The sequence below is a fragment of the Aythya ferina genome (assembly GCF_964211825.1).
Source record: "Aythya ferina genome assembly, chromosome: 2".
In the NCBI taxonomy this organism is placed as follows: domain Eukaryota; kingdom Metazoa; phylum Chordata; class Aves; order Anseriformes; family Anatidae; genus Aythya; species Aythya ferina.
This window is the reverse complement of record NC_140297.1, coordinates 111,474,226-111,498,728: the sequence shown is the minus strand read 5'-3', so window position 1 is coordinate 111,498,728 and position 24,503 is coordinate 111,474,226. Positions and strand designations below refer to the sequence as shown.

Below are 24,503 nucleotides of genomic sequence, written 5' to 3'. Positions count from 1 at the left end.
AAGTGTGGAGGGTGAAAGTGTCAACACAAACTGGATACAGCCTCTTCACCATTGAGAAGAAATGGTCTTAAGTTGCCGCCAGGAGGTTTAGGTTGGGTATTAGGAGAAAATTCTTTATTGAAAGGGTTGTTAGGCATTGGAATAGGCCGCCCAGGGAAGTGGTTGAGTTACCATCCCTGGAGGTCTTCAAGAAATGCATAGATGTAGCACTTAGTAGCATGGTTTAGTGGTGGACGTGTCAATAATAGGTTATAGGTTGGCCTAGATGATCTTAAAGATCTTTTCCAATCTGAGTGACTGTCATATAGCCAACCCACTATCCAGTTTGCTTTGTTTTCAATAATGGCATACTGCCACCGTAGTTGGTATTCACTGCAACACCCGTGTCTTCCTCGGCAAGGCTTCTCACTTAGGAATGCACAATTCCACGTCTGTCCTGGTACATAGTGTTATTTTAACCATTCCAACCACTTCTGGTTGAAGTCCGTGAGGTCTCCACTCACCAAATTCTTCACTTTCTCAAGATTTTTCTGAATAAAGCTCTACTTTCCACTACACTGTTCAGCCAATTTGGTGTCACCTGCAGATTTTCTGGGACTGGATTTGCCTCATCATAAAGGTCACTGAGGAGGTACTGAACAAAATTAGCCTCAGTATTTTGTCCTGACTACTATTTTAATTAGGCCCCTGCTGAACTGTTATTAGTACTCTACTCTAAATAACACAAAGCTTCAAATATAACTTTCTAGCTTTTAGTGCAAGCATAGATTTAAATTCACAGCATGAACTTATCTGTGAACTATGTTTAGAATGCAAATGAAAGGGACAGATGTTCTATCAAAGAGTGAGATCGAGAAGATGGAGCATAACGTGGTTAGAATGATGAACTAAGTTCGTTGTCATCCATTAAGAGCAACTTGATAACGTAGAAGAGAAAGAATTTAAACAGTCTCCTACTAACTTCAGTGATTAACACTGATGCACTCAAACACAGTATTACCCAAAAGCAATCTACATGTAGAAAGCATAGACCTGTACTTTTAAAACATGAACTGAAATAAATGCAGGGTATGCACGAGGACCTAGGTTTACTTGTGTGTAACAAAGAACCTATTCCCACTCATGTCAGACTCAAGTGACAAAACTCACTTCAAGTACAGGAGCAAGATACAAAGATCAGAATAACTTGCATTTTTACTTCCAAACAATTCCTCTACATAACAGTACATAGCCTTCTGGACAACATTTTATTTATTTATTTATTTTATAAAAAAGGCAAACCTTTACTGTTTTCACCTTTTTACTATTGCTGTCAAAAAGCAATAGTGCAAAAAGCAGAATTTTCTGTAGCATCCCATTTTATGACCAGATGTTTCACAAAGGAGATACACATTAAGACAAGGGGCAACGGGTGCAAGCTGGAACATGGGAGGTTCTGCTTAAATATGAGAAGAAATTTCTTCACAGTGAGGGTGGCAGAGCACTAGAACAGGCTGCTGGGGGGGATGTGGAGTCTCCTTCTCTGGAGACATTCAAAACCCGCCTGGACACATTCCTGTGTGACCTGATCTAGGTGTTCCTGCTCCAGCTGAAGGATTGGACAAGATGATCTTTCAAGGTCTCTTCCAATCCCTAACATTCTGTGTTAGATAACAGAGACATTTGTGCCTAGGAATTAATAAACTTTATTCCAACTTGACTGTATTTCAAAAAAAAAAAAAAAAAACAACAGAACATCGGGCAATTATTTTTATTATTTATATTAGGTTGGATGTTAGGAAGAACTTCTTTACCGAAAGGGTTGTTAGACACTGGAACAGGCTGCCCAGGGAAGTGGTGGAGTCACCATCCCTAGAGGTCTTTAAAAGACGTTTAGATGTAGAGCTTAGGGATATGGTTTAGTGGGGACTGTTAGCGTTAGGTCAGAGGTTGGACTCGATGATCTTGAGGTCTCTTCCAACCTAGAAATTCTGTGATTATTTACTCCGCACCTATTTGTAGCCCAGCTAAGACACAAGAGGAATGTGTCAGTGCAACAGCAGAGATGGGAAACTGCAACCACGATTTCACAGCATATTCAAGTATTAGCACAAAATAATATGCTAAATTATGTGTTCAAATAGATTTGTTTATGGCCGAGCATATGCTACTTGTTAAACATTTCTGAATACCGAAAAGTCCTAGAAGAATGCGTTGATATTTAGCTCCTTAGAAATACTCCGCACAACACATGACTATTTATTACTCGTTCAACATTTAACAGCTCCCTTGCCATCAGTCTGGCACACTGATACCAAACAATATTGAGGAAGGAGTTACAGTTCGTTATTAATGCACAGAAATGCTACCATTTACAGTTCACCAGGAAGGACAGTCATTTTAGATTACATTTGAAAAGAAACCCACATGTATAATTAACATGGATCAAAACAAATTTACACTGTCTTCAACTCACCTAACACAGGACAATGGTCCCTGTAGAAAGAGCCTCCTTTTGCATCTTGGACACACTTCAGGTCAGACTAGCGAAAGAGATTAAGGCAACATTAGTCCTCACTGAATGTGAATGAGTCTCCAGTTAACATAAATCAGTGAAACTAGAATTGAAATACACCCAATTAAGCAAAAGTGAAAATTATGCGTATAAAAACATCTTCCATGAAAGTCACTGATGCAAATAAGCTCAAATAGTTTCGAAGCTGTCAGCCTTGACATTCTCAAGATTTGAGTAACACTTACCAATACAAAAGGCTATAAAAGTTAACAATTTTTTAACCCAAAAAGGTAGTAAAATAACACATCTCCTTGGCATTGTTCTATATAGTTGTTGTTTAAAAAAAGCATATGAATATAAGCAAAGAAGAAAGAAGTAACTACAGACAATGCTTGAGGCCACAGCCTTTCCTGTACAGTATTATTTCAGGCTCACCAGTGCTGTCCCCTCTTCCCAAACATTTTTCTCACATATATATACATATATTAAAAATTTAGAGAATAAAACCTAGCACCTGAATTCTAAAAACTGAACAATTTCCTACGAAAAACATACAGAATACAAAGATGTGGGTTTAAATTAAGCTGAACTAAACGTGATCATTTAAAGACAGAAGTTCAAAAGCATATGCCTGCAGAAAGATCACTTTATATTATGTGAGGCACAGAAGTTTCAAGTGTGATAACCAGCTCCTATTCAGGAAGCCAGGGGAGGCTCCTGTGATTCTCCCTTCCTCTAGTTCTTTCTCTGCGTAACCCTTTAAGCCAAAGGGCTACCATCTGGCATTGCTCCTTATGGGGAACAATCCTCACTAAACAAAGGGCATTTTGTGTGCATGATGAGCTGGGAAGGAGATTGGGAGCTGTCTGTACATGTGGCAGAATATTCTAAGGGAATGGGGGAAGAAATAAAGATGACAGGCAGCTGGGATCTAATCAACCCAAACTAAGCAAATGTTTTTTTAATAAATATTTTTTCCATATCTAGGATTTATTGACAGACTGTACTCCTGCAAAAGGATTAAAATAAACTGTTTGAGACTTCCAAGCCACTGAGGGAGGCACTGATGACCACCAGACTTCTCCCAGTGACCCGGACCTACGAAGAAGGCACCATCACTTTCTGAAAAAACAGCAGAAACTGCTGGATTGAAATAATGAGATATAGCTGTTCTGCAAAATAGGAGAAAGGAGGAGTCAGCTGGGCAGGGAACAGCCGTGTACAACAGCCTGCTGCCACCCGGTGGGCAGGCCCTGGCTTCGAGTCGGCCGGGGACAAAAGGGCCGCGCTGAGGGCCCCAGATGGCGAGCTGAGGGACACCCACAGACCCATAACGGGCCTGGAAACACTCGGTCCCATCCCCTGGACACAGCCTCCTGGGCCAGGCGACAATCACAGGCACTAGAGTTGGTTTTCTTTCTTCACAGCATCGAGCACAGAGTGCAGGAGGGCCCTACACGCGTCTCCTTGCAGCCAGGCGATGCTCGTGCATGACGCAAGGATGGCTAAAAGCTAACTGCAGAAATAAAATAGTAATTAGCCTTTTACTGAGAATTTCTGCTGCAAGATATTCAGGAAGCAGGTTAGGATACCTTGATTTTTATGGAGTGACACAAAACCCTCCAAACCTGCTCTCTTACTAGCCAGCCTGCACCACGCAGGTTATTTCTGGAGTATAATGATATACTTGGGTGCACAACTAAGCTGTAGCTTGATGTCCAGCACCAGCTTTACACTCATCTTCCTTCCAGCAACATGGGGGAGTCAATGCTAAATTACTACAGAGGAAAAGGGTGTGATCTATTACAGAAAAGCAAAGTAACGTGTTCATTTTTAACACGTGTGTCTTCACCAAAAAATTGGAAAGGACTCAAAATGCACAGAAAGATGAGGCACTGACAGAGATGAAGGCAGTAAAACTCATATATACTGTATTTACAAAGAGTTCCTTTGACAACTTTGTGGACAGCACTACCAACAAAAGTAACATCAACATAATATAGGCCTTAAAAATAAAACACAACATAACCAACACTAAAGAAAAACACACAGGAGTTTTATGACAGGAAACTTCTTATTCGTACTTCAGAACCATGAAAGCTGATTGACCAACTAGAATTGTACTTGCAGCAAACCAGATACCAGTTTTATCAAAAATGGAGAACATGAAAACATGCTTTCTTCTGCCCAAGTCATTTAATTCAAGATGAAAAAATTTAATTCAAAGATGAAAACAAAATATAAGCTTTCCATACATTAACTGGATGTAGAAATCATTCAGTGAACCCAGAAGATGACTCTCTTCTGAGAAAAGAAACAGAAAAGCAAGCTGTAGATTTTGTGGAATTTTTGTATGCTTAGAGAAGAGACGGGAACCCCAGTTAAGCAGAAAATCACTAAAATGAAAACTCAACTCGGTGGGTAATGACAGTTTCTGCCTACATCAATCTTCATTCTTTTACCATCTACTTACTGACTTTGCTGAAAAACTCTCTGCTTTTCAGCAGTATGTGACTGGATTACATGAAGATCATGATCTTCTCAGCCAAATGGGAAATACAGAAGATGTAACAGCTGGCTTTGACTTACTATCTAATTATATCAATGAAAACCCAGCCATTTCATCATCATAAAAACTTCAGGAATAAAAAAAGTGTATTACAGCAGTGTCAGCAGATGGTGTAAAAAGGGCCATCATCTCTGACCTTGGAGAGTAAAACAGTGCTGAAGGAGCAGCTGCCTGTTGGGATAGCTGAGTTATTCCCATCAGCACAAAAGGCCAGCCACCCAAACCAGGGAGGTAAGTTTGCAGACGTAATAAGGAGACCAGGTGTGCTAAGAAAAAGAAGAATGTTTGTGAAATAGCACCTACATCAGCAGTAAATACCAGGACAGAAATTAATACTGATCTGACAGTTAAACCAGCCGGAACCATGCCACAGCTGCAGGTGTTTGATGTAGGAGGGAACACACACCCTAAAGGTCATTTTAAGTCTCAAAACTGAGAAATGCTTCTGGCAAGGAAACATGCCCTCACAGGGCAAATGAGGAAAGCCAGGGCATGCAGCTTTGTCACTGGGTTACAACAATGAGGGACTGGACAAATCCATGAGCTCTAGCTAAAAAAATTAAGAAATGCAGCATTTCAAATTAAATGAACTGAAATCTTTTTCAGTTTCAAGAAGCTGAGAAGAATGAAAGCAATATAAGGAGAAATTAGATTAGAAAAATAACTGAAATGTTAAAGAGGTATGAGGTGTAAAAACAACAGCAACAGCTTCTTACAGAGGAAAATCAGAAAACAGACAAATCCTGACTGAATGGTAAGGGTCTATTGACTGTAGGTACTTATTAAAACTTTTCACATGTAACTTTTTGTTTCTAGAGAAGATCATTTTAAATTCACGACTGTCATCCTTAGAGATATTTTTATTGATATGATCAATAAAAAAATGTAAAATGCATTTCTGTTTAAGGGAGGTATGTTTCTAAGCAACTCACTTATGGAGAGATGAAAAGCTGCTTGGTTGGGACTACAGGAGAAGGAACAGAAATAAAGCAGTGTGAAGAGAAGCAAAACAAAGTCAGCTGACAAATGCAAATAAATATAGAAGGTATATACGTATACATAAACATCTCACTCCTCTCTCAATTTAAAAACAACTACCCCTACTTTCTAAATGATACTGAAGTCACAGCTTGCCAATATGGAAAATGAAGCCATTGTATTAATAATAATAGGAATCAACAACTCTATGCTTCCAGTAACATTCCAGATAAATTTGTGGATTAAGATAAAATTGCCTCTTTGAGCAACTCCACAGCTGCTTGTGAACTGAATTCTCATTTCTTGGATTCTTCCTACACTCCTCATTTTTGAGGTATAGGAGACAAGGTAACAGTCTGAAGACCTGCATTTTATGTTGTAACTGCAGCAGAAAGTATTTCTGCATATTTTATAACTCTCACCTGCAATGCCTCATGTGACAAGAGGTTTGCCTTGTTATTAATTTAAAAATGTGTGCTAACAAACCACTCTTAAAATCCTCTGGAGTAATTTAAAGGACTACCCTTTAAATGTAACCCAATAAATATTGATGAATAGAAATTGGGTATCAGCCAGGATCAGAAACAAAGTTTAAAAATAACATCAAAAACGTAAGGGCCAGGAATCATATTAGCCTCCCTCATGCACTCAACTATTCAGACTTTTGTGGGAAAAAGAAGTACACAAACACAGATGGCTTACAGATTACTGTGACAATGATGGATGATAACTACAGTTACTTCTTTCAGAGGCTATACAGATGAAAGGAAGATCCTCCATAATGAAAAACAAGAGGAGGAGGTTAATCACAGCAGAAAAGGCAAGTGGTATAACGCGAAGAAATTTAATAGCACAGAAATAATTCCTAAATACTGAAACAGATTTAGGACATTCCTGCTAGAGGAACCATTGTCTTCAGTTTTTATAGCAAAATCATTCTACCAGTAAGTAGTAGAATTATAATGCTTATTGAAAACCAATAGACGTTACATCTTCGTGTGCTTGATAGGAAGAAATTAAAACTCTAAGTCCAAAAAGCTAAATCTCAATCTTCTCATTCAATTCTCTAATTTTCAATAAACAGATTACACTATAAGAAAAGGCTGTATTCACAAGTAGGTAACACGGTTAACAGCTTGGCTGGCTCTAGGATCTGAATACACATATAGGTATGAAATGCAAGCACTGTTGATAACCATACTAGCCAACTGTACTTGATTCCTACCATGGATGTAACAAACACGTTATTCAACCTAACAGTACCATAAAATCAGATTTCAGTTTGGGGATTTGTGGCCTGCATCAGCACAGCAGAAGAAACACCCAGACTTAGATGCTAGACTTCATAAAGAAAGACAGGATGCACCCCTCGACCACAACAGCAAACTCGATTAAAAACTCAAAGGATCTGATCACAAGTAAATGGAAGTTTTCAGCCAGCACCTGCTGCCCTACCAGCCAATCCTTGTCTCTCCCACAGAAAAGCTGGCAGGCTGGATAGATTCATTTTGAGGACCAGATGCAGCCTGTCAGCTATCAAATAAGCAACCCTGACTTACGATAATAAGCTGTGTTTCTTTAATCAGCTCCATTTGTGTCTGAGTCAAGTGTTACTCATTTGCAAGTACGGGTCTCTTCCCAGCTGTATTTACATGGGCAAACACTCTGAGTATTGTTTCCACACTCTCTGGACATTCTTAATCAATTCTTAAGTCCCCAGACAAGTTTGTCCCAATTTTATATGGACTTTGACAGTCTATTAGCCAGCTTTTTGTAACAGTACATAAACACCAGCAAATAATCATAACGAACTATACAAATTGGCACACAACTGATCAGTTATAAAATCTACCTTTACATGCAAATGACTGTCAGGGATATACAAAGCCTAAAGTCAAAACTGCATCTGATAAAAAGGTTTGACAAAGGTAAAAAAGAATGCAGAAATTGATAGAAATGGATTACAATCAGTTAAGCACTACATACAAGGCCTCAAATTATCCTTTATATATGCATGTACATATAGTATGTATATATTATCCATTACATGTTATACATATATCTAGTTTCATAAGCAGTTTAACAGTTCTTTTTTGTTAATTATTGACTGACCAAATATTTCTATTTGTACACATCTTCTGGGGAGAGCTGCCCTTTACTTCTCCAGCATCAGCTTGCAGCTGATGTAGTTAATGAAGTATTTTAGAAATATTTAACACTTCCTTATGTGGCAATAGTTGGGCAAAAGAATAGTTTGTTTACAAATAATAAATATATTTTTAAGGGAATAACTGTTTCACAGAGTATGGCTTATCTTCATGTAGTAGTTGCGGAGTCAATAGTAATATTTAGTGATTCCAGAACATTTTATCTCCTATTAGACAGTCCATAAATTTCAATATAACTAAAATTGCAACACAAAAACCAGTTGAACTCATTCTGTCTAAACTTCGGTAACTGTGCTCCTTTTCCATGTGTCACAATCAAATATTAGGGAGAAGGCATGAACCATTGGTCTCACAATATTATACTATGAAATACTTTAACACCACCACCACCACCCCCGCTTTTGTCAGCATTTAAGAAATATTCTTTAGAACTGAAGAGACCAGGAAGGATGCCATTCAATAGTGACTTGTATTTTACCCTTAGCATCTTCCTGTTTCAGGCTGAAGAAATAACAAACTTTCCAAAATATACACCAGAAAAGCTGGCCTGCACTTATTCATTCTAAACCTGATAATAAAATAATACTGAATACCACTTTTGCTGTAAATGTATTTTCGTTTTTATTCTGGAAGTATTTTACTCCAAGTGAGGCTAGCAAGTAAATAATTTTGCTTTCTGAAGAGTCAACTAGTCATTGTTTGAGATCTTTTTGCTAACACACATCTGACAAGATGACGCCTCAATGTTAAGTTAACACGGTTTTCCTCTGCAGTATCAAACAAAAAATCATGCAAAGAAAATGCTAATTAAGATGTTATAAGCAGTTGATAATCAAAGTAACCTTTCCCTGACCCACATTAGGATAAGAAAACCGAGCAACAGAAGGCACTTAGGCTAGAGTCTGACCTATTTTCTCACTAAAGCTGTAATAGCCGTAGAACCTAGGAAGCAAAAACCTTAGTGCTAAAGCGAATTAAGGTTGAAACATAATTGCATACCTTCCCCCTGCATTGCTCGCAAGAGGGTACTGGGTTTCTGATAACTTAAAAACTGCAAATCTTGCAGTAATCACACCAAAATTTGAAGTGAACTTGAAGAAAAAAAACAGGGTCTTTAAAAAGTTTACAATTAAACTTTTTTCTTTTCTGAATTTCAGTTTAAGCACAGTATTAGCACAATAAGATAATTATGCATGCAACGTAAATATTTACGATACTCAGGCAAAAAGGAGCTCTTAACTTTAAATCACTCCTGTGTTTTATTCCCAGATCAGACTTTCCTCCTAATGCATATGCATGATCCATACAGCTGTATTCACAATGACCTGACTAATAGCAGCGCACTGACAAAGGATATTACAAAAGCAGCAGAATAGCACACGTTATTCTTACCGCCCTTCCCCCTCCGAGCATTTCACCCTTTATGTTCTTTTATACTTACCATGCCCTCAAAGCCAACTCTGTAAAGGTTTTTAGCACCATTGTCCCAAAGAACGTATGCTGCACTATGTGGACTTGACGCACTCCAATCTTGGATTTCAGTTACCTATTTACAAATACGAAAAGTGTTTATGTAACAAAAAAAAATAACACTCAGAAACACGATGTGAACTTAAAATCTTATTCACCCCTTCAGACAAGTTCACAATACCATCAATTTTACTGAATTTAATAAAAAAATCTTAATAAGCTTCATATCTGTTGATACAAACATTCCCTAGGTGTCTTAATAAGCCTAAGTACTTTGTAGATCTTTCTTCCATATATCTAGTAGATAACCTAGCTACTTAAGTACAAAATAAAATCAGCACCGTAAACATTTATTTTATGATGCTTTGACATGTTCTTACTAAAATTACTGTTGCACTAAGAAAAACAGGATGAAAACCGTTTTAATTGCTCCAATTTGTCTGTATAACCTGCGTTAGCCTGGTGGCAGTAGCAGAGACAAGGTTTTATTTCCTGAGCCAATTTGTTTAACAGCAGGACAAAAGAAAGGAAGTGAAAAGGACTTTCCCTCACATTTCTGAAATCATGAGGCTACGCAGCAACTTCTTAGACCACTTCTATTACTCAAAGAATCAACTTCAGAATTTGCCTTTATTCTTACCTTTATTTATTTGAAAGCTGTTTCTGCTTTTTGCTTTTCCTACTTTATATCCATCATGAAGACACTTTATATGCATTTATACACACCTTCAGATTGCAAAATATCCCACTAATTCTAGTTTAGTACATTAAATAAACACAGGCTAAGACTCATTTTGCAAGGTTTCAGAGATTTCAAACCATCCTGGAAAATTCATAGCAAGGGGTAAACCAATCAAGATGAGAAGAAAGATACATCTGAATACCCTTTGCTTTAAGAGATTTATATTATTTCCCCTCAATAAAATTGAAAATGATATCCTCAGAGGTCCTAAAGTTTCTACAAACATCTAGGATATGAAATAGACTATTTTATTCAGAACTTCTCACTTTATTTGAAAGGCTGCTTAAGGATACTAAACATAAACAAAAACATCAGTTCACCCAGACAGAAGGGCATCCAATTCTCATTCAATAGTATCTCATGTACGGTGGTAAGTCATTGCCTATCTTACCACAACCTGCTTTACGTTCATACTTACAACAAACTCTCAGTAGTTCTCAAGTTAAATCTACAGTGTTGCTAACCATAACCTTAGCAAAATTTTCCGTGTCTTTCCATGCAATCCAATTTTCCATAAATCAAATTATTTTTATCATACAACTGTACCAAAAGCTCGCGATGTCCTAAATAAGCCAGTAATATAACATCCACAACAGACACTTGCAAAGCTTTCATTTTACATCAGCAAAGTCTCTCTCTATAGACTATTAGATGAAAAACAAAAACTCAGGGTGCAAGCTCTTAAAAGCCAAAACCAAGAGATTAACAAATGTGGTGAGCCACAAGCAATCAGACCACAGAATGCAGGAGCGACCAGAAAGGGCTATGCTCAAGAACTGTTTTGACATCATCTCTCCAGTAACACTGAAATATACTCCAGATCTTGATGTTATAAGGTTGCCCTAGGACAACCAAGATAGGTTTCTAAAGAAAATTGTAAAAAAGTAAATTTAAGTGAACTTCGCATACTGTACACCCCCTCCTAAGTGCTTGAGCATTACAGAGCAAGATTCAGAAATGACTAAGGAACTCAGGTACTGACTTTTATGGTGATCTATCTTCTCCTCAGTAAGAAAGGTCATTGAGATCATTACATGAACATGCAGAAATGCATCTTTTTATTTTAACTATTTATTTTTTTATTTTACCTTTCCCCTACGGCCATTGCCACCGTCTTGATCTTCCCATTGCCAGTCAACTCCTCTCACCACCCTGGCACCTGCAAAGATTCCTCTTGCTGTAATTTTCTTTGATTTACGGCGAGACTCCAGCAATACCCTGAAGTTATTAAAAAAAACAAACAACCACCCAAAAATGTCAAGATAATAAAGTCCAAAAATCCTTCAGGGTAGAAAAGAAGGTAACCATCTTGAAATAAGAGTAACTGCATAAATGCACATTTCATCACTTCCATTAAATTCTCAACTTGAACAGCAGAGCACAAGTCTGTTTTATTATATATTTAGAATTAGCTTTTAATTCTAATAATTTCTTCCCCAGACTTCCTACTACCAACAACAACCTGTAACTATCTACATATAGATTTGTACTCATATTATTTAAATATTATCAAAATCAGTAAAGGAACATACAGACTCTCATAATATATTCTTGTTTCTCTCAGATGCACCCTACGCCAAAATTACTTTTCTGCAACTCCATTTTTATTTGGAATCATGCTATTAAATGGAATAACTACATCTTTTCCCCCTTTGTGTCTCGTATGCTTTCTACAGTTGCAAATCTTGACAAATTTCATTCAATACATCAGCATTTATTTTGTTGATCTTATTTTTGTCATAACACGCTATTTGCCTAAAGCAAAACTCTTCTTTTCTTCAGACTTAAGTCAGAAGTGACGTAGATAAGCCCAAGCGGGACTGCTAGTGGGGACTTACAAATAGAAACATTTTCTTGCATTTTTGGTCATGTCAAAAGCCACCCGTATGCAATCGGACTGACTTTTTATTTCATGCCACAAGAATGTTGCCAGACAAAAGTATTCAGCCGAAATTCTGAACCTTTCCTGACCTCTCCGGGAAGTATAACACCCTCCTGCTCAACTTTAAAGATCCAGCAGATGGCAGACAAGGAAAAAGTTAAACTGTTAAAACCAACGCAAAGAGCATACGAAAATATTAGTAATTTTTATCTAATATAAAAGGGTGAGAGAAAACACAAAGATATGTTGTTTAGAGTAGCATTTTAGAAATATCTCAACATCTAAAAACATTGAGACAAAAAACAGCATATATTACTTTAGTACGCAGTCCGTGGTATTCCAGATTTAAGAATAAAATAGGTGGAGCTCATGCTTTCCTTCATCTGTACGTAGGAAAAATGATGAGATGCGTCTTCATATGAGCTATCCCTCAAATTCCCTAGTACTGCTTTGCCCTTTTCTCCTCCCTCTTTGCCCTCTTCTCCTCCCTGATTAAGTTAACCTAATCAATTTTCTTCTCATCTAAGTTTTACCCAATAGAAACAGCTCCTTGGCAGATAAAGCTACCTTCTACGTAAGAGTTGCAAGACAGATATCAATGGGAGTAAACAAAGACAGAGAGAAAGCAACAACATGCAAAAGATTTCTGGCAATTCCATACACCGCATACAATCTATCTCCAAAATTATTCTTTACGCACCATAAGAGACCACATAAAACTACAGAGGAAACTTCAGCTATAAAGGAAATGAAAAAGTCTGGAAAGCATTCTCAGAAGCAATGAGATTTTTATTTATTTTTTTATTTAAAAAAAAAAAAAAAGGCAGTAAAACAGACCTGTATTTTACTACCTAGTCCTTATTCATCACCCTAAGCCAGAATTTTCTACTTGAGGATCAGACATCTATGTCTTGTTCTGCATTAGAACTTTGTGACTCAGATACTAAGCTTATGCTATCTATTTGGTAACTACTGGCACGAATCTCAAAGAAACAGAAGTTACTTTTTGATTAAACCACGGACATGGGCGTTTTTGCCATAGTTAAAACTCAAAAGCAAACATCTGAGACAATAAACAGTCCCTACAAGAAAATAAATGAGAATCCAGTCCTTGTGCTCCAGCCACTCCTCTCAACTGTAAAAGTGCTGATAAAAGCACACTATTAAATTACAACTTCATCGTAAACCTTACTTCGCCAAGAAGAAAAACAATGTTCTGTCTCACGTGTCACATTCAACTGCATATCACATCCATTTAAAGAGGCTTCCAATGATATAATAAGCGTACTTTAGAGAGTTATCACACAGGTGATACCACACCATGTAGCCCTTACATAGTATTTTCATACAGCTCTTTAAGTATTTAGTTACAGGCAAGCATCACTGTTCTCACTCAGCCAGTCAATAGATCATGATAGGAAGGGGCTCTGAATTTAGACAAGTTATTCAAAGTCAGAGAACATAAGAAGGCTAGGTGAGAACTAACTAAAGCCATTTTTTTCCCCATGTTTCTTCTCTAGGAGACTAAAGTACCAGATGCTCAAGAAAATAAACATTAAAATCAAGGGTAGAATGACCCTTCACAGCATCTTTTCCTCTGCTTTCGGTAATGAACAGCAAGTTCAATTTGGTGATTTTGTCTCCAGACCCCTATGTTCTTCACAGTCCACAATAAGGAAATTCTTGATTTGTCTATGACATTTTTGAACCTAATTCAACTTGCACGTTCAGGAATTTACTGATAAATAATGTTGTAATTATACATTGTGTAAAGATACTTGTCTCTTTGTTTTAAACCTGCTATATAATAACACAAGAATTAAGAAGCATGCAATGAGTTTAAAAAGAAACTGAATAATCAAATCCTAACTTCTCTCTCTACTCCATTCTTTCTAAATTTTCTTGTTTTCCAAACTCAAAAGATCTGTCCTATCTGAGGTACCTCACAAAGAGGCAGAACCAGTAACTGAGTCTATACGTCAAGATAATACCTTACCCGATCTAAGTTTCAATAACCAAGCCTGCAGAAGTTACCCACAATGAGATGTACCCTACTTAGTTTTAGGGGGAAAAAAAATTACCTTTCACTTCCCGGTGTGGTAATTCTGTAAAAACGATGCCTCAAGTGATGTTTGTCCCCGTGATAACAAACCGTGCACAAGTCATAATTTGTGCATTCTGCGCATTTCCATCGGATGCCAATGATAGGTTGCTGTCGACAAGTATCACACATAGTCCCATCATGCTTGATACCTGTTAAAAACAGGAAAAATAAATAAAAAAACATTTGTACCTGGTTACACAGATCTGTTGCACACAAGGACAATCTGAAGCCATAGACTAGAAAGTGACCAATAAAGAAAGCCTGACAGCGACACTATATCAGTCCATATGAATCAGTGAAAAAGATCACTGACATTGCATTTAATATTCCATCTTATTTTCCTCTTCTCTCAAATTTTATGAGCTATGCTTGGTTTCACTTTGTACAGTGGAAAAACTAAGCGGTCATCTCTACACTTCTGCCTATAAGACAAAAACCAGGCTCTATTAGATAGATGTTATTATATTCATGGAAATCTGTTACCATTTTTGAAGTTTTTTCTGTTCTATATGTTGCTTTTTTCAAAAGGAATCTGCCAAAGGCACACCAGGTGTAAGGCACTGGAGTGTGTCCTTCCCAGCCTCCCACAAAAGCCAGGTTCTCAGGTTTGTAACGCTTGCAGAATTGCCAAGCTTCAGCAGCCTGAAAGCGATCAGCCACAAACACTTTCAGTCCATGCATCCTCAATACAATGAAAAGCCATGAGTTTTTTTTTGTTTGTTTGTTTTGTTTGTTTGTTTGTTTTTAGATAATCAAATTCTGCTCCTTTGGAAAAACCTGAGCAACAGAAGGGACAAGCACTGGTACGAAGTACCTAGCACAAGACAAAACTGAGCACTAAAGGTTTGGAGTAATATGCCATTATTCCAATTACTCATCCATAAAAAAAACTCTCTGAAATTAATGAGTATAGAAAGTGTTTTTTATCCCCTCCAAAAGGGATGCTTTAGGAAATGATGGCCAAATTCACTACAAACCTGTTAGTCATTTGTGCCCAACAGCTGAGGCATCAGCACTGAAGAAAAATCAACAGCTGGAGAGGCAAAACTGGAGGAAATGCCTTCTCGACTGACTATTTCACAGACTCATGCAATGTCTGAGGCTAGAATTAACCTCTGGAGATCCTCTAATCCAACCTCCACTGCACAAAGCAGGGTAAATCAAACCTACTGACCAAGGACCGTGCCCCTACTCAGGTTTTGAGCACCTCCAAGGACAACCTGTGCTAGCGTGTGATCATCCCTATAGCAAATGTGTTTCTTCTCATGCTTCAGTGGAAATTGCTGCATTTCAGTTTGTGCCCCGTGCCTCTTGCCCTGTCACTTCACACCACAGAGAATGTCCCCGACTTCTTCATGACCTCCATCAGGTACCCACACACGCTGACAGAACCCCCTAAGCCCTCTCTTCTCCAGTCCAACCACCACCGGGTCCCCATGCCTCTCCTCATCTCCGAGGCCCTGAGATCACCTCAAACACCGCTGTGGCCCTTCCCGTGACCCAGCCGGTGGGCCCACACATCCCTGTGGTGCTGGGGAGCCCATAACCAGACCCAGCTCTCCAGGGGTGGGTGGCCTCAGCAACTCCCTCAGGCCGCCGGCAGCACTTGGCCTAACGCAGCCATGTTGCCTTCAGCCTTCATGGCACGCTGCCGGCTCCTGGTCACTTTGCTGTCCACCAGGACCCTCGGGGGTCCTGCAAAGCTGCTTTCCTGCCAGTACTGGTGCAGGGATTATACCTCCCTAGGTGCAGGATTGGGAATTTCCCTTCACTGGATTCCATGAGACTCCTGCCAGCCCGTTTCTCCAGCCTGGCCAGGCCCCTCTAAACAACAGCACAATCATCTGGTGTACCTCGTTCACCATTTCTCCTAACCAAAAGAGCTTCTCACTCCATCTCCTTCCAGCCTCGATTATAAAGGGCCTCATGATTACAGACTCTCCTGACGCATGAACACTGCAATAAAAGAGTAGGGCTGGAAAAGCCAACACACTTGGAGCAAAAGCTGCACAGCGCACCACAGAGATCAGAGCAGCATTTCAGGGCAGCTGAAGATAGCCTTCGGTGACAACAAAAAACCCTGAAACTGCTGATGTTATGCTAAACGATAGCTGTAATTGCTGGAGCAGCACATGACTCAGGCAGCATCCACTCCTTGACCACAAATTCTGTGGTGAAATTTTGAAAGTCTGACACAGTTTCTATAACCCGTAATGTTACTTGCTGACTCCAGCTGCCGGACAACACACTTTGTATACCATACCTGTTCATTTCAGCTCTTCTTTTATATTTAAAGAATACTTGCTGCCTCATAACAACATCTAAAAATGTAACTTTTTCTACAAAACATGAACTTCGAAGTCACCCATGCATGTTCCCCCTCCCTAACACCATCGATGACCTCGCTCCCCACATGGAGGAAGCTATCTTTCCTGTTCAGTACACTGAGACTTTGATGTCTGCTATCTGCTGACATCTGCAGCAGTCAAAAAAATAGCATTAACTATGATCTTGGGATGGCTGCCTCACTGTTATGACTTCTATTGGACCATCACACCATTTTTTGGCAGTCTTCAAGAGCAGATGCATGAAAGTGAGGTTACTACTTTGTTGCCCTGGTTCAGGGGCCTATCTAGCTATGATGCTTGGGGTGGTGGGGTTGAGTGGTGGCACCTGCTTTTGTTTAAAAAAAATTGATTGCTGAGTCAATCAGTATTTCAAATACAGAGCAATTGTGCATATTTGGAAACAAAATAACAGTTGCTGAACTTCAGGGAAGACAATTTGCCAAGGATCGCATTTATTCTGGATGTAAAAGAACTGAGGAATTGGGTGCCTGCATGATTCTTAAATTTGTCCAAGCACCGAGAAGGGAGGCAACAAAGAAGTATGATGAGGAGTCCTGTAACACAGAACTAGACCGTCCTGCAGCGAACTTAAATAGAAAGTAAACATTTCAAACCACTTAGGCAAAAGTTGGATTCCTTAAGAAAGATCAAGAAAAAAAATATACAAAGACATTTGATTCAAAAGTCACTTGGCTATAGTGCCCGGGACTTAAAAGAGATCAGTGTGTATCTGTATTTGGAGTCTCTGACTGAAAGGGTCACACATTTAATGTCACAGACCCCTAAAGAGCACCCAGACAAGTTCAGCCTTTCTACCCCTTTCCCTGATACATCTGACCACTGCATTTAGTGATCCAGAGAGAGAAGCAGGTTTGAAGGCCTCTGGTGACAGTGAACTAAGCTGTAGTTTTAAACTTCATCCACTAAAAAAATAAATTGAAACACTGTGCTGCTACTAGGCCATAAAATGTGATAACTAAACACTTACATCTCTAATACAAAGAAAACGCACTACTTAAATCAATAATATATTTTAAATAAAGTTGAAAGACTGATTTAACTTGAACCAGGCAGCAAAGAGGTATGTGAGCATGGTGGGCTGACTTTGGCCGGCTGCCATACGCCCACCCAGCCGCGCTCTCACTCCCCCTCTCCAGCAGGTCAGGGAAAGAAAGCAAGGTGAAAAAGCTCACGGGTGGAGGCACAGGCAGGGAGGTCACCAACCAAGCACCAGCAAGGGAAAAACAGTCTCGACTTGGGGAAAATTTCATTTATTGCCAATGAAAAACAGAGCAGCACAGTGAGAAACAAGGCCAGGAACACCTTGTCCCCACGTCCCCCACTTCGCCAGGCTCAGCCTCATGCCTTCACTCCCTCCTCCACCCTCTGCTCCCCTCTGCTGCCCCTTCCTCCTCACGCCTCTCCCTTCACAATTCAGCAAATGTGACGAAACATAAATCAATCTATTTGCCAAAACTTAGGAGCTGATGCTGGCACTACACATATTTCAGAGGAGGGAAGGAGAGAGGCACTCCTTCAGACTCACTCTGGTATAGCCCAACGGACTGAATGCTCAACCAGCACCAGGATCACATCTCTCAGTCCAATTTCATCAAAAAATAAACCTGTTTGCATGCTCTGCAACTTCCCTGGGAGGTGTAACGAAGCACAGCTCAGCAGGAACAACCAGCAGACTGGATCATGCATAGGATCTGAAGCCAAGCTGGAACTCTGACCTAAATGCAAGCTGGATCCATCACGGACTGCTCCTGCTCCTCAAAGGAAGGCTGATCAGGAAAGGCTGTGAAACACAAGCTTTGCAAAGCTTACATTCAGAAAAAAATGCTTTAATTAAATTACTGGAATATGTTAAAGCCATGAAGACTTCAGGTTTCAAACGCCAGCACTACAGCTGGTCCGCTACGAGCTAGAAGAGCATTTTAGCTCTGTAAAATGAGATAATGCAAAAATCAAACCTCCAAATATTCTTCCAAGTTTAAGAGCAAAATATTTCAAATGTTTCCTATCATCCTTCATAGCACACCAAAAAAAGAAAGAACTGAGTACGAGAAGGGCACTTTCACCATGCTCACCTACTTTTAAACACCTGGCGTTTCCTAATGTCCCTCCAGAGTTAGGGCACCATAAAACCCAGTATTCCTTATCTCAACTTAGCAACAACATTTTCACTATTTGCATTTCAAATCAGTTTCCTGCCTTTGTGCCTCTGCCACAGTCATCTTCTTCAGGTTACCTAGGCCACAATTCCTGCCAGCACTTCTTAATATAGCAATTTTGCAGCCTTTACATACATACACGTGCTTTTAAAACCCAGGGTTGCTCTTAAAGCTATAAAATGTAACAGAAGCTTTGTTGTTCAGCTTGCTCCTTGAATTTCTTAGGAATCTCACCTTTGTACCAAAGACATTTTCAAAGGTGGCAATACACAACTATCCACACAAAGAACATTTTAACATCTCCATACCACTCACTGCTATGCACAGAAGTCAGTGGTGATTTAAATTAGTTTTCAAAACCAACAAAACCCAATGGACTCACCACTCTCTACAGAACTCAAGCCCAAATCCTTTCACATAATGGCAATGCTACCAGCAGGCAAGAGATGCCATAAACTCCTTATAAAATTAATTTACACCCCAATTTACAAAGCTGTAGGAGTGCTTTATTCCTCCCATCCTTCCACTCCAGATAATTTTGACACTGTGGCGAGACTTCGGGCAAACTGAAAACAAAGGATTCTTAGACATCAGCCAAATTCAGCCAAATTGTGTGAAAACCCCAATCGGTGCCCCCACCAACACAACTCATCTGTTAATTCTCGTGGTTGGCAGCAGCTAGCTGGCCAATCCTCACACGCAGGCGATGCCAGACTTACCATAACGTGAGTCCCATATCACAAGATAGGCGAGGAGGGAGAGGGTTATTGTGCAGGAGACATGGGGGAAGGGCAGGAAGAACAAAGGACACGTTCATATCAAACAGGCTTCACACGTTCCCCTGCCCAAACTATCGGATTTTTAGCTGTGAGGGGTTCTGTGAGTATTAACCAACAGCCACCAAGCAAAATCTTGACCGAGACCCAATTTAAGTGCCCCAATTTACACCTGATGTGCTAAAAGACAAGAATAAATAGTTGGGATGAATTATCCAAGGTGCTCTGCCCTTTAAAATGCTCTGACATTTGTGATTGCATGATGATCTGTGTAACTCTTCAGGTTACAGCAGAACAGAAGCACAGAAATACAAGCACAGAAAGCCCCCGAGACCTTCAGCAGGTAACACCTACCTTTTTAACCCTGGCAGAGTACAGCACAGTTTCCCCGAGCTGCAGCACACTCGCTCACACGATAATCTCACGTCAGTATTTCATTTCCTGACCCCAGCTCCTCCACCACCTCCCCTTATTCAAGCACTAGCGGGTAAATATTTTACGCAGGGAAGTGACATTGCTACTTCGAACCAAACATGTAAGAGGAAACGGATGCCAGACAAACGTTTGCCTCAGCTTTGCAGAAAACAAATCCTCACAAATAAGCACAAAGTTTCTGTAATGATCACAAGGATTATGTGAACGTGGTCGGAGGTGCTCTTTGCAAACCTGCTGCTGTACAGCCTTCCCTTCTAAATACACAACTTGCTCATATTTAATCCTTTCAATTTGAGACAGATATAGCTTCTGTTCAACAACCCAGAAAAATAATCCTTTTCTTCTTCCACAACACTCTCAGGAAGCGGGGGCTCTCAAGACTCCCCCGGATCTCTCTTTAGATCCTGGCAACAGGCTTCCTTCCAAAACCACCAGGATTTATTGCACAAGCATCAGGACAACCACACTGCACTGCATCCCACCATTTACTCCATTTCGGAGCCCACCACGCAGGATCTAACTAAAATTTCCTTTCTTTTCAGGTTCTTAGAGCAACTAAGAGGGATTAAATAACAACCCCGCTAAAGAAATGCTGGGCAATGTAAATACGATCACCAGTACTAATACAGCTCCCTGAAAACCAAAACCAAACCTCCTACCAGCAATCATTTGCCACCCAAACAAACACACCTGGAGCAAACAGCTAAGAGATACTTCACATAAACCACCAATGAGACTTTATTTTAAGGAAAACAGTCCTAAAGTGTTTGCCCTAACACTACTTAAGTATTATAAGAAGTTAACATAGTCTTGCAATACTGCTAACAGCCTGGTAATAAAAAACACTAGTGATTTCCTACTGTTCTTGTTTTCTGAGTCTGGAAACGTCCTGGCACCAAACCAAATGTTCATGTGTATACACATATGTGTATGAAAATTGATTTTTGTTTGGTTTTGAATTTTTATTATTATTCAATTATTATTAAAATGAGCTTCATCCATTGCTTCTGCAAGACACTGGGTTCCTGATGCATCATCCTGACTGCACGTGCCTCAAACTCACCAAAGCAGCAACTCTGGCTGCAAGGACTGCTTTTAGGAGCCTATAATCAAGCCTGGTTTTGAATATATAATAATAAGAATTCCCAACAATAAACAATCTCATTTTGCTTTCTCCTGATGTATTTTTTTCCCCAAGTACAAACCTGAACCCATGTTATGATGCTAAAGCAGGGTCGATTTCTTGTTCCCAGTGTTAAACTATAAGAGCCAGGTTTGATTTAACACCATGCAAACCAAGAACATGCCATAGTTTATAACATTTCCTTGCTCAACAGCATCATGAGCAATGCCACAGTTATAAACTCCTGCCACCCACTTTTCCTGTTATTTCTTGGATCAAAACAACCCAAACGACCCTAGCAATGCCATCAAATGACCATCCAACGTCAGGGGCCCTTAAACTAAACAACTGATAGCCACCATTGTGGAGAAAAGTAAATACTAAAAGGCTGAAAAGTAAAGAAGGGAAGAGATTTGCCTAAGAAAATAAAGTGAACCCCGTGGTAAAACCAAGATTTCAGTCCAAATGGACAGCATCATAACCCTGTGCTTTTTCCACTAGGCGACAGTGCTTCCTTTCCGCTTTTTGTTACTTGTACTTTATAGATTTGTACTCTTCTGCTCCCAAGGGAACTGTGACCTGAACAGTAACTCCGTGTAGCAAAAAGCAACCCCAGGTAGCTCCACGTAGTTCTGCGAGGATGATCCACCCTCCGGCCAAAAACCTGGAGAAATACCAGTTGCGAAGCCTGAAAACAGCAACATTTATGACCTAACCCCAAAGCAATATACATTGTGCTACCTGAAGCAGAATCTAAAATTCTAATACTAAAGCATAAACACAACCAAAAAAAAAAAACACAGAAGGAATAAAGAAGCAAAAAAATTAAGGTGTCAAAATAAGCGTTAAGCATCCATTTCCAGATGCAGCTGGCTACACCATCAGCTTCCAAGGCAGTGAAGCTGGGCTGGAATAATGAGCACACAAGGCTCATAAATTCAACATTTATGCATTTAAGCAAAAGCAGTCCCACTGGTTTCTACAGGACATCAAATGCAGGGAAAGTTTCAAAGCATAAACACCTGCAAGACACGGATCCACAACCCGAAGGACTGCTCTTCACTTCCCATCCAAAAAGCCATTTCCAAAAGCTTTTCAGCTCAAGTTTTAACAGCGTCTACACTCCCAAAACAACAGCAAAACCAACCAGGAATGCAGGGGCGAGGACCAGCCACAGAAAAATGAGATCCATCTGGAAAGGCCCACCGTTAAAATCAATGTGGTGTTGTTTTTTTTTGATTAGCAACATTTGTGTAGTTAATTACAATTAATCCTACGATCCTCATCTCCTCAGGAGTCTGTTAGCTCCCATCCATCGCTATGATCTCCTAACCTGTAAGACAACAGGCAGCTGGCTCAAAGATGGTCTCTCTTCTCCATCGTACTTTAGATGAAATATATGTTGCAAAAGCAGAGCCTTCAAGCACCCCAACAAACCCAACCAAGCACCTCGTTATTGAGGAAAGCTGTCTGGGCCCGATACCACCTGAACCTATTTCTGGGAGGCCAAAACGACCTTATTTTTCTGTTTTCGCTGTGGCAGCAGGTGCTGGGAGGGCCGTTCCCCTGCCAGCCTCCCGCTGCCGCATCACGCCAGTGCGGCTCCCAGCCCATTGTCCAAGCCGGCCGCGCTCACAGCATCGACACCCAGCAGCCGGGGTGTTGATGCAGGAAGCAAACGCGAGCTTTATCCCTTCCTTCCCCAGCAGCTGTGGCTCCAGCAGGCCGAGCACGGCACAAACCCCCCCCCACCCTCACCGGTGGGCGCGCTGTCCAGGATGCGGAGGTCGTACGCCCCGGAGCAGCGGTAGTTGGCGGCCGTGCCGTTGTCCCACACCACCACCACCTCCTCGGGGCTCTCGAAGCTGCGCACCGTGCCCACGTGGCCCTCGCCGCCGTCCTGCTTCCCCCACTTCCAGTCGGGGCCCCGCACCACCCGGGCGCCGACGCCTTCCACCATCACGCGGTTGTTCCGCGAGCTGCTCATCCCGGCGGAGAAGCGGGGAGAAACCCACCCCAGTTCCTCCGCGGGGACCTCCGGGGCCCCGCCGCTCTCCCTCTCTCCCTCCCTCCCTTCCTACGGGCCCCGCTGCTGCATCCGGGCCCCGCCGAGCCCGGCGGCGGCCGCCAGCCCCCGGCCCCGCCTCGGCGCCCCGCACATGCGCTGCCGCCGTCCCGCAGCCATGGCGCCGCCTGCGGGGCCCTGAGGGGAGGCGGCCGCGGAATGGCGGCCGCCAGGCGCTGAGGTGGTTTGGGAGGCGGCCCTGCTGGGAACGAGGTTCGCCAGTGTCCCTCCGCCTCCTCCTGGTGTTGTTAACCCCACAAGCGCTTTCGGGTTGCTACCAGAGTTAACCCCGCACACGCTTTCAGCAGCACTTCCATTAACTCCACACATCGTCTGTAATCCCACACAAATCCCCTGCGCTCAAAACACAGTCTTCCAGCCGCTCTCTCCCTCTCTAACCATGTTCTGTGCCAGCTTTTCTCAAGCAGCCACCCAAAAAGACAGACAACCCCCAATCTGACAAAGGAATACACTTCTCAGCAAGGAAATGTCTGCTACAAGGCAGACCGGCTGCCCTGGTGTCCTCGATGTTTTTCCAGTTTTCGTGCTTCCTTCCACCTTTGTGGTTATTAACACGGCCAGAAGAGTCTGTGAGACCATTCCCTGGCTTCTTTTGTGGAGTTTCTCACGCAACGTATAGCAGAGCACCATCATACGGACAAGTAACCACCAGACCACCGCCGCATTCCTCACGTAACCCATCCCTTCCCGACCTGTACTACAACTGAAGAATGGTGCCTTAAACATGAAATGGTGGCCTGACAACAGGCACTCCCCAAGCAGCATCTGATTGCTGCTTCTGCAGTGGAAACCCCAACACACTAACAGATACCACCCTAGGAAAGCATGCAATTGTCGGGCAGTTTGTTTTTTTTCTGGCAGATGCTTTTCCCCATCCAAAAGCTACCTGCAGCTCATACTAACCTGTTACATTTAGTACACAGAACTGGAATTAAACATAATAAAAACATGCCAGAATTTCCCAGAAATGCTGGAGGTTTCTTTATCTATCAAAGGCTCTATGTGGGATCTATCTAGGATATCTATAATGTTCCCACCTGTCTCATTCTACTTGCTCAGGCTTTAGTAGTTATAGGCAAGTGTAAGGTTCATGCACATCTAAGGATATGCATCTAAGGATATGCATGTTTTGTATCACTCTTTGGTACGGT

General features: G+C 41.0%; 1 protein-coding gene across 3 annotated transcripts in view; it reads right to left on the bottom strand.

The window, feature by feature from the left end:
• The window catches only part of MIB1 (MIB E3 ubiquitin protein ligase 1), a 70,741-nt gene extending 47,358 nt beyond the window's left edge, over nucleotides 1-23,383 (bottom strand). For all 3 annotated transcript variants that reach the window (XM_084510342.1, XM_084510344.1, XM_084510343.1), the window contains exons 1-5: nucleotides 23,025-23,383; nucleotides 14,385-14,556; nucleotides 11,510-11,639; nucleotides 9,651-9,755; nucleotides 2,456-2,522 (exon numbers count right to left, since the gene is read on the bottom strand). In XM_084510342.1, the coding sequence (XP_084366468.1) occupies nucleotides 2,456-2,522; nucleotides 9,651-9,755; nucleotides 11,510-11,639; nucleotides 14,385-14,556; nucleotides 23,025-23,253 (703 nt within the window). In that variant the 5' untranslated portion in view covers nucleotides 23,254-23,383. The remainder of the gene's footprint in view (nucleotides 1-2,455; nucleotides 2,523-9,650; nucleotides 9,756-11,509; nucleotides 11,640-14,384; nucleotides 14,557-23,024) is intronic.
• Nucleotides 23,384-24,503: the final 1,120 nt, after the last annotated feature.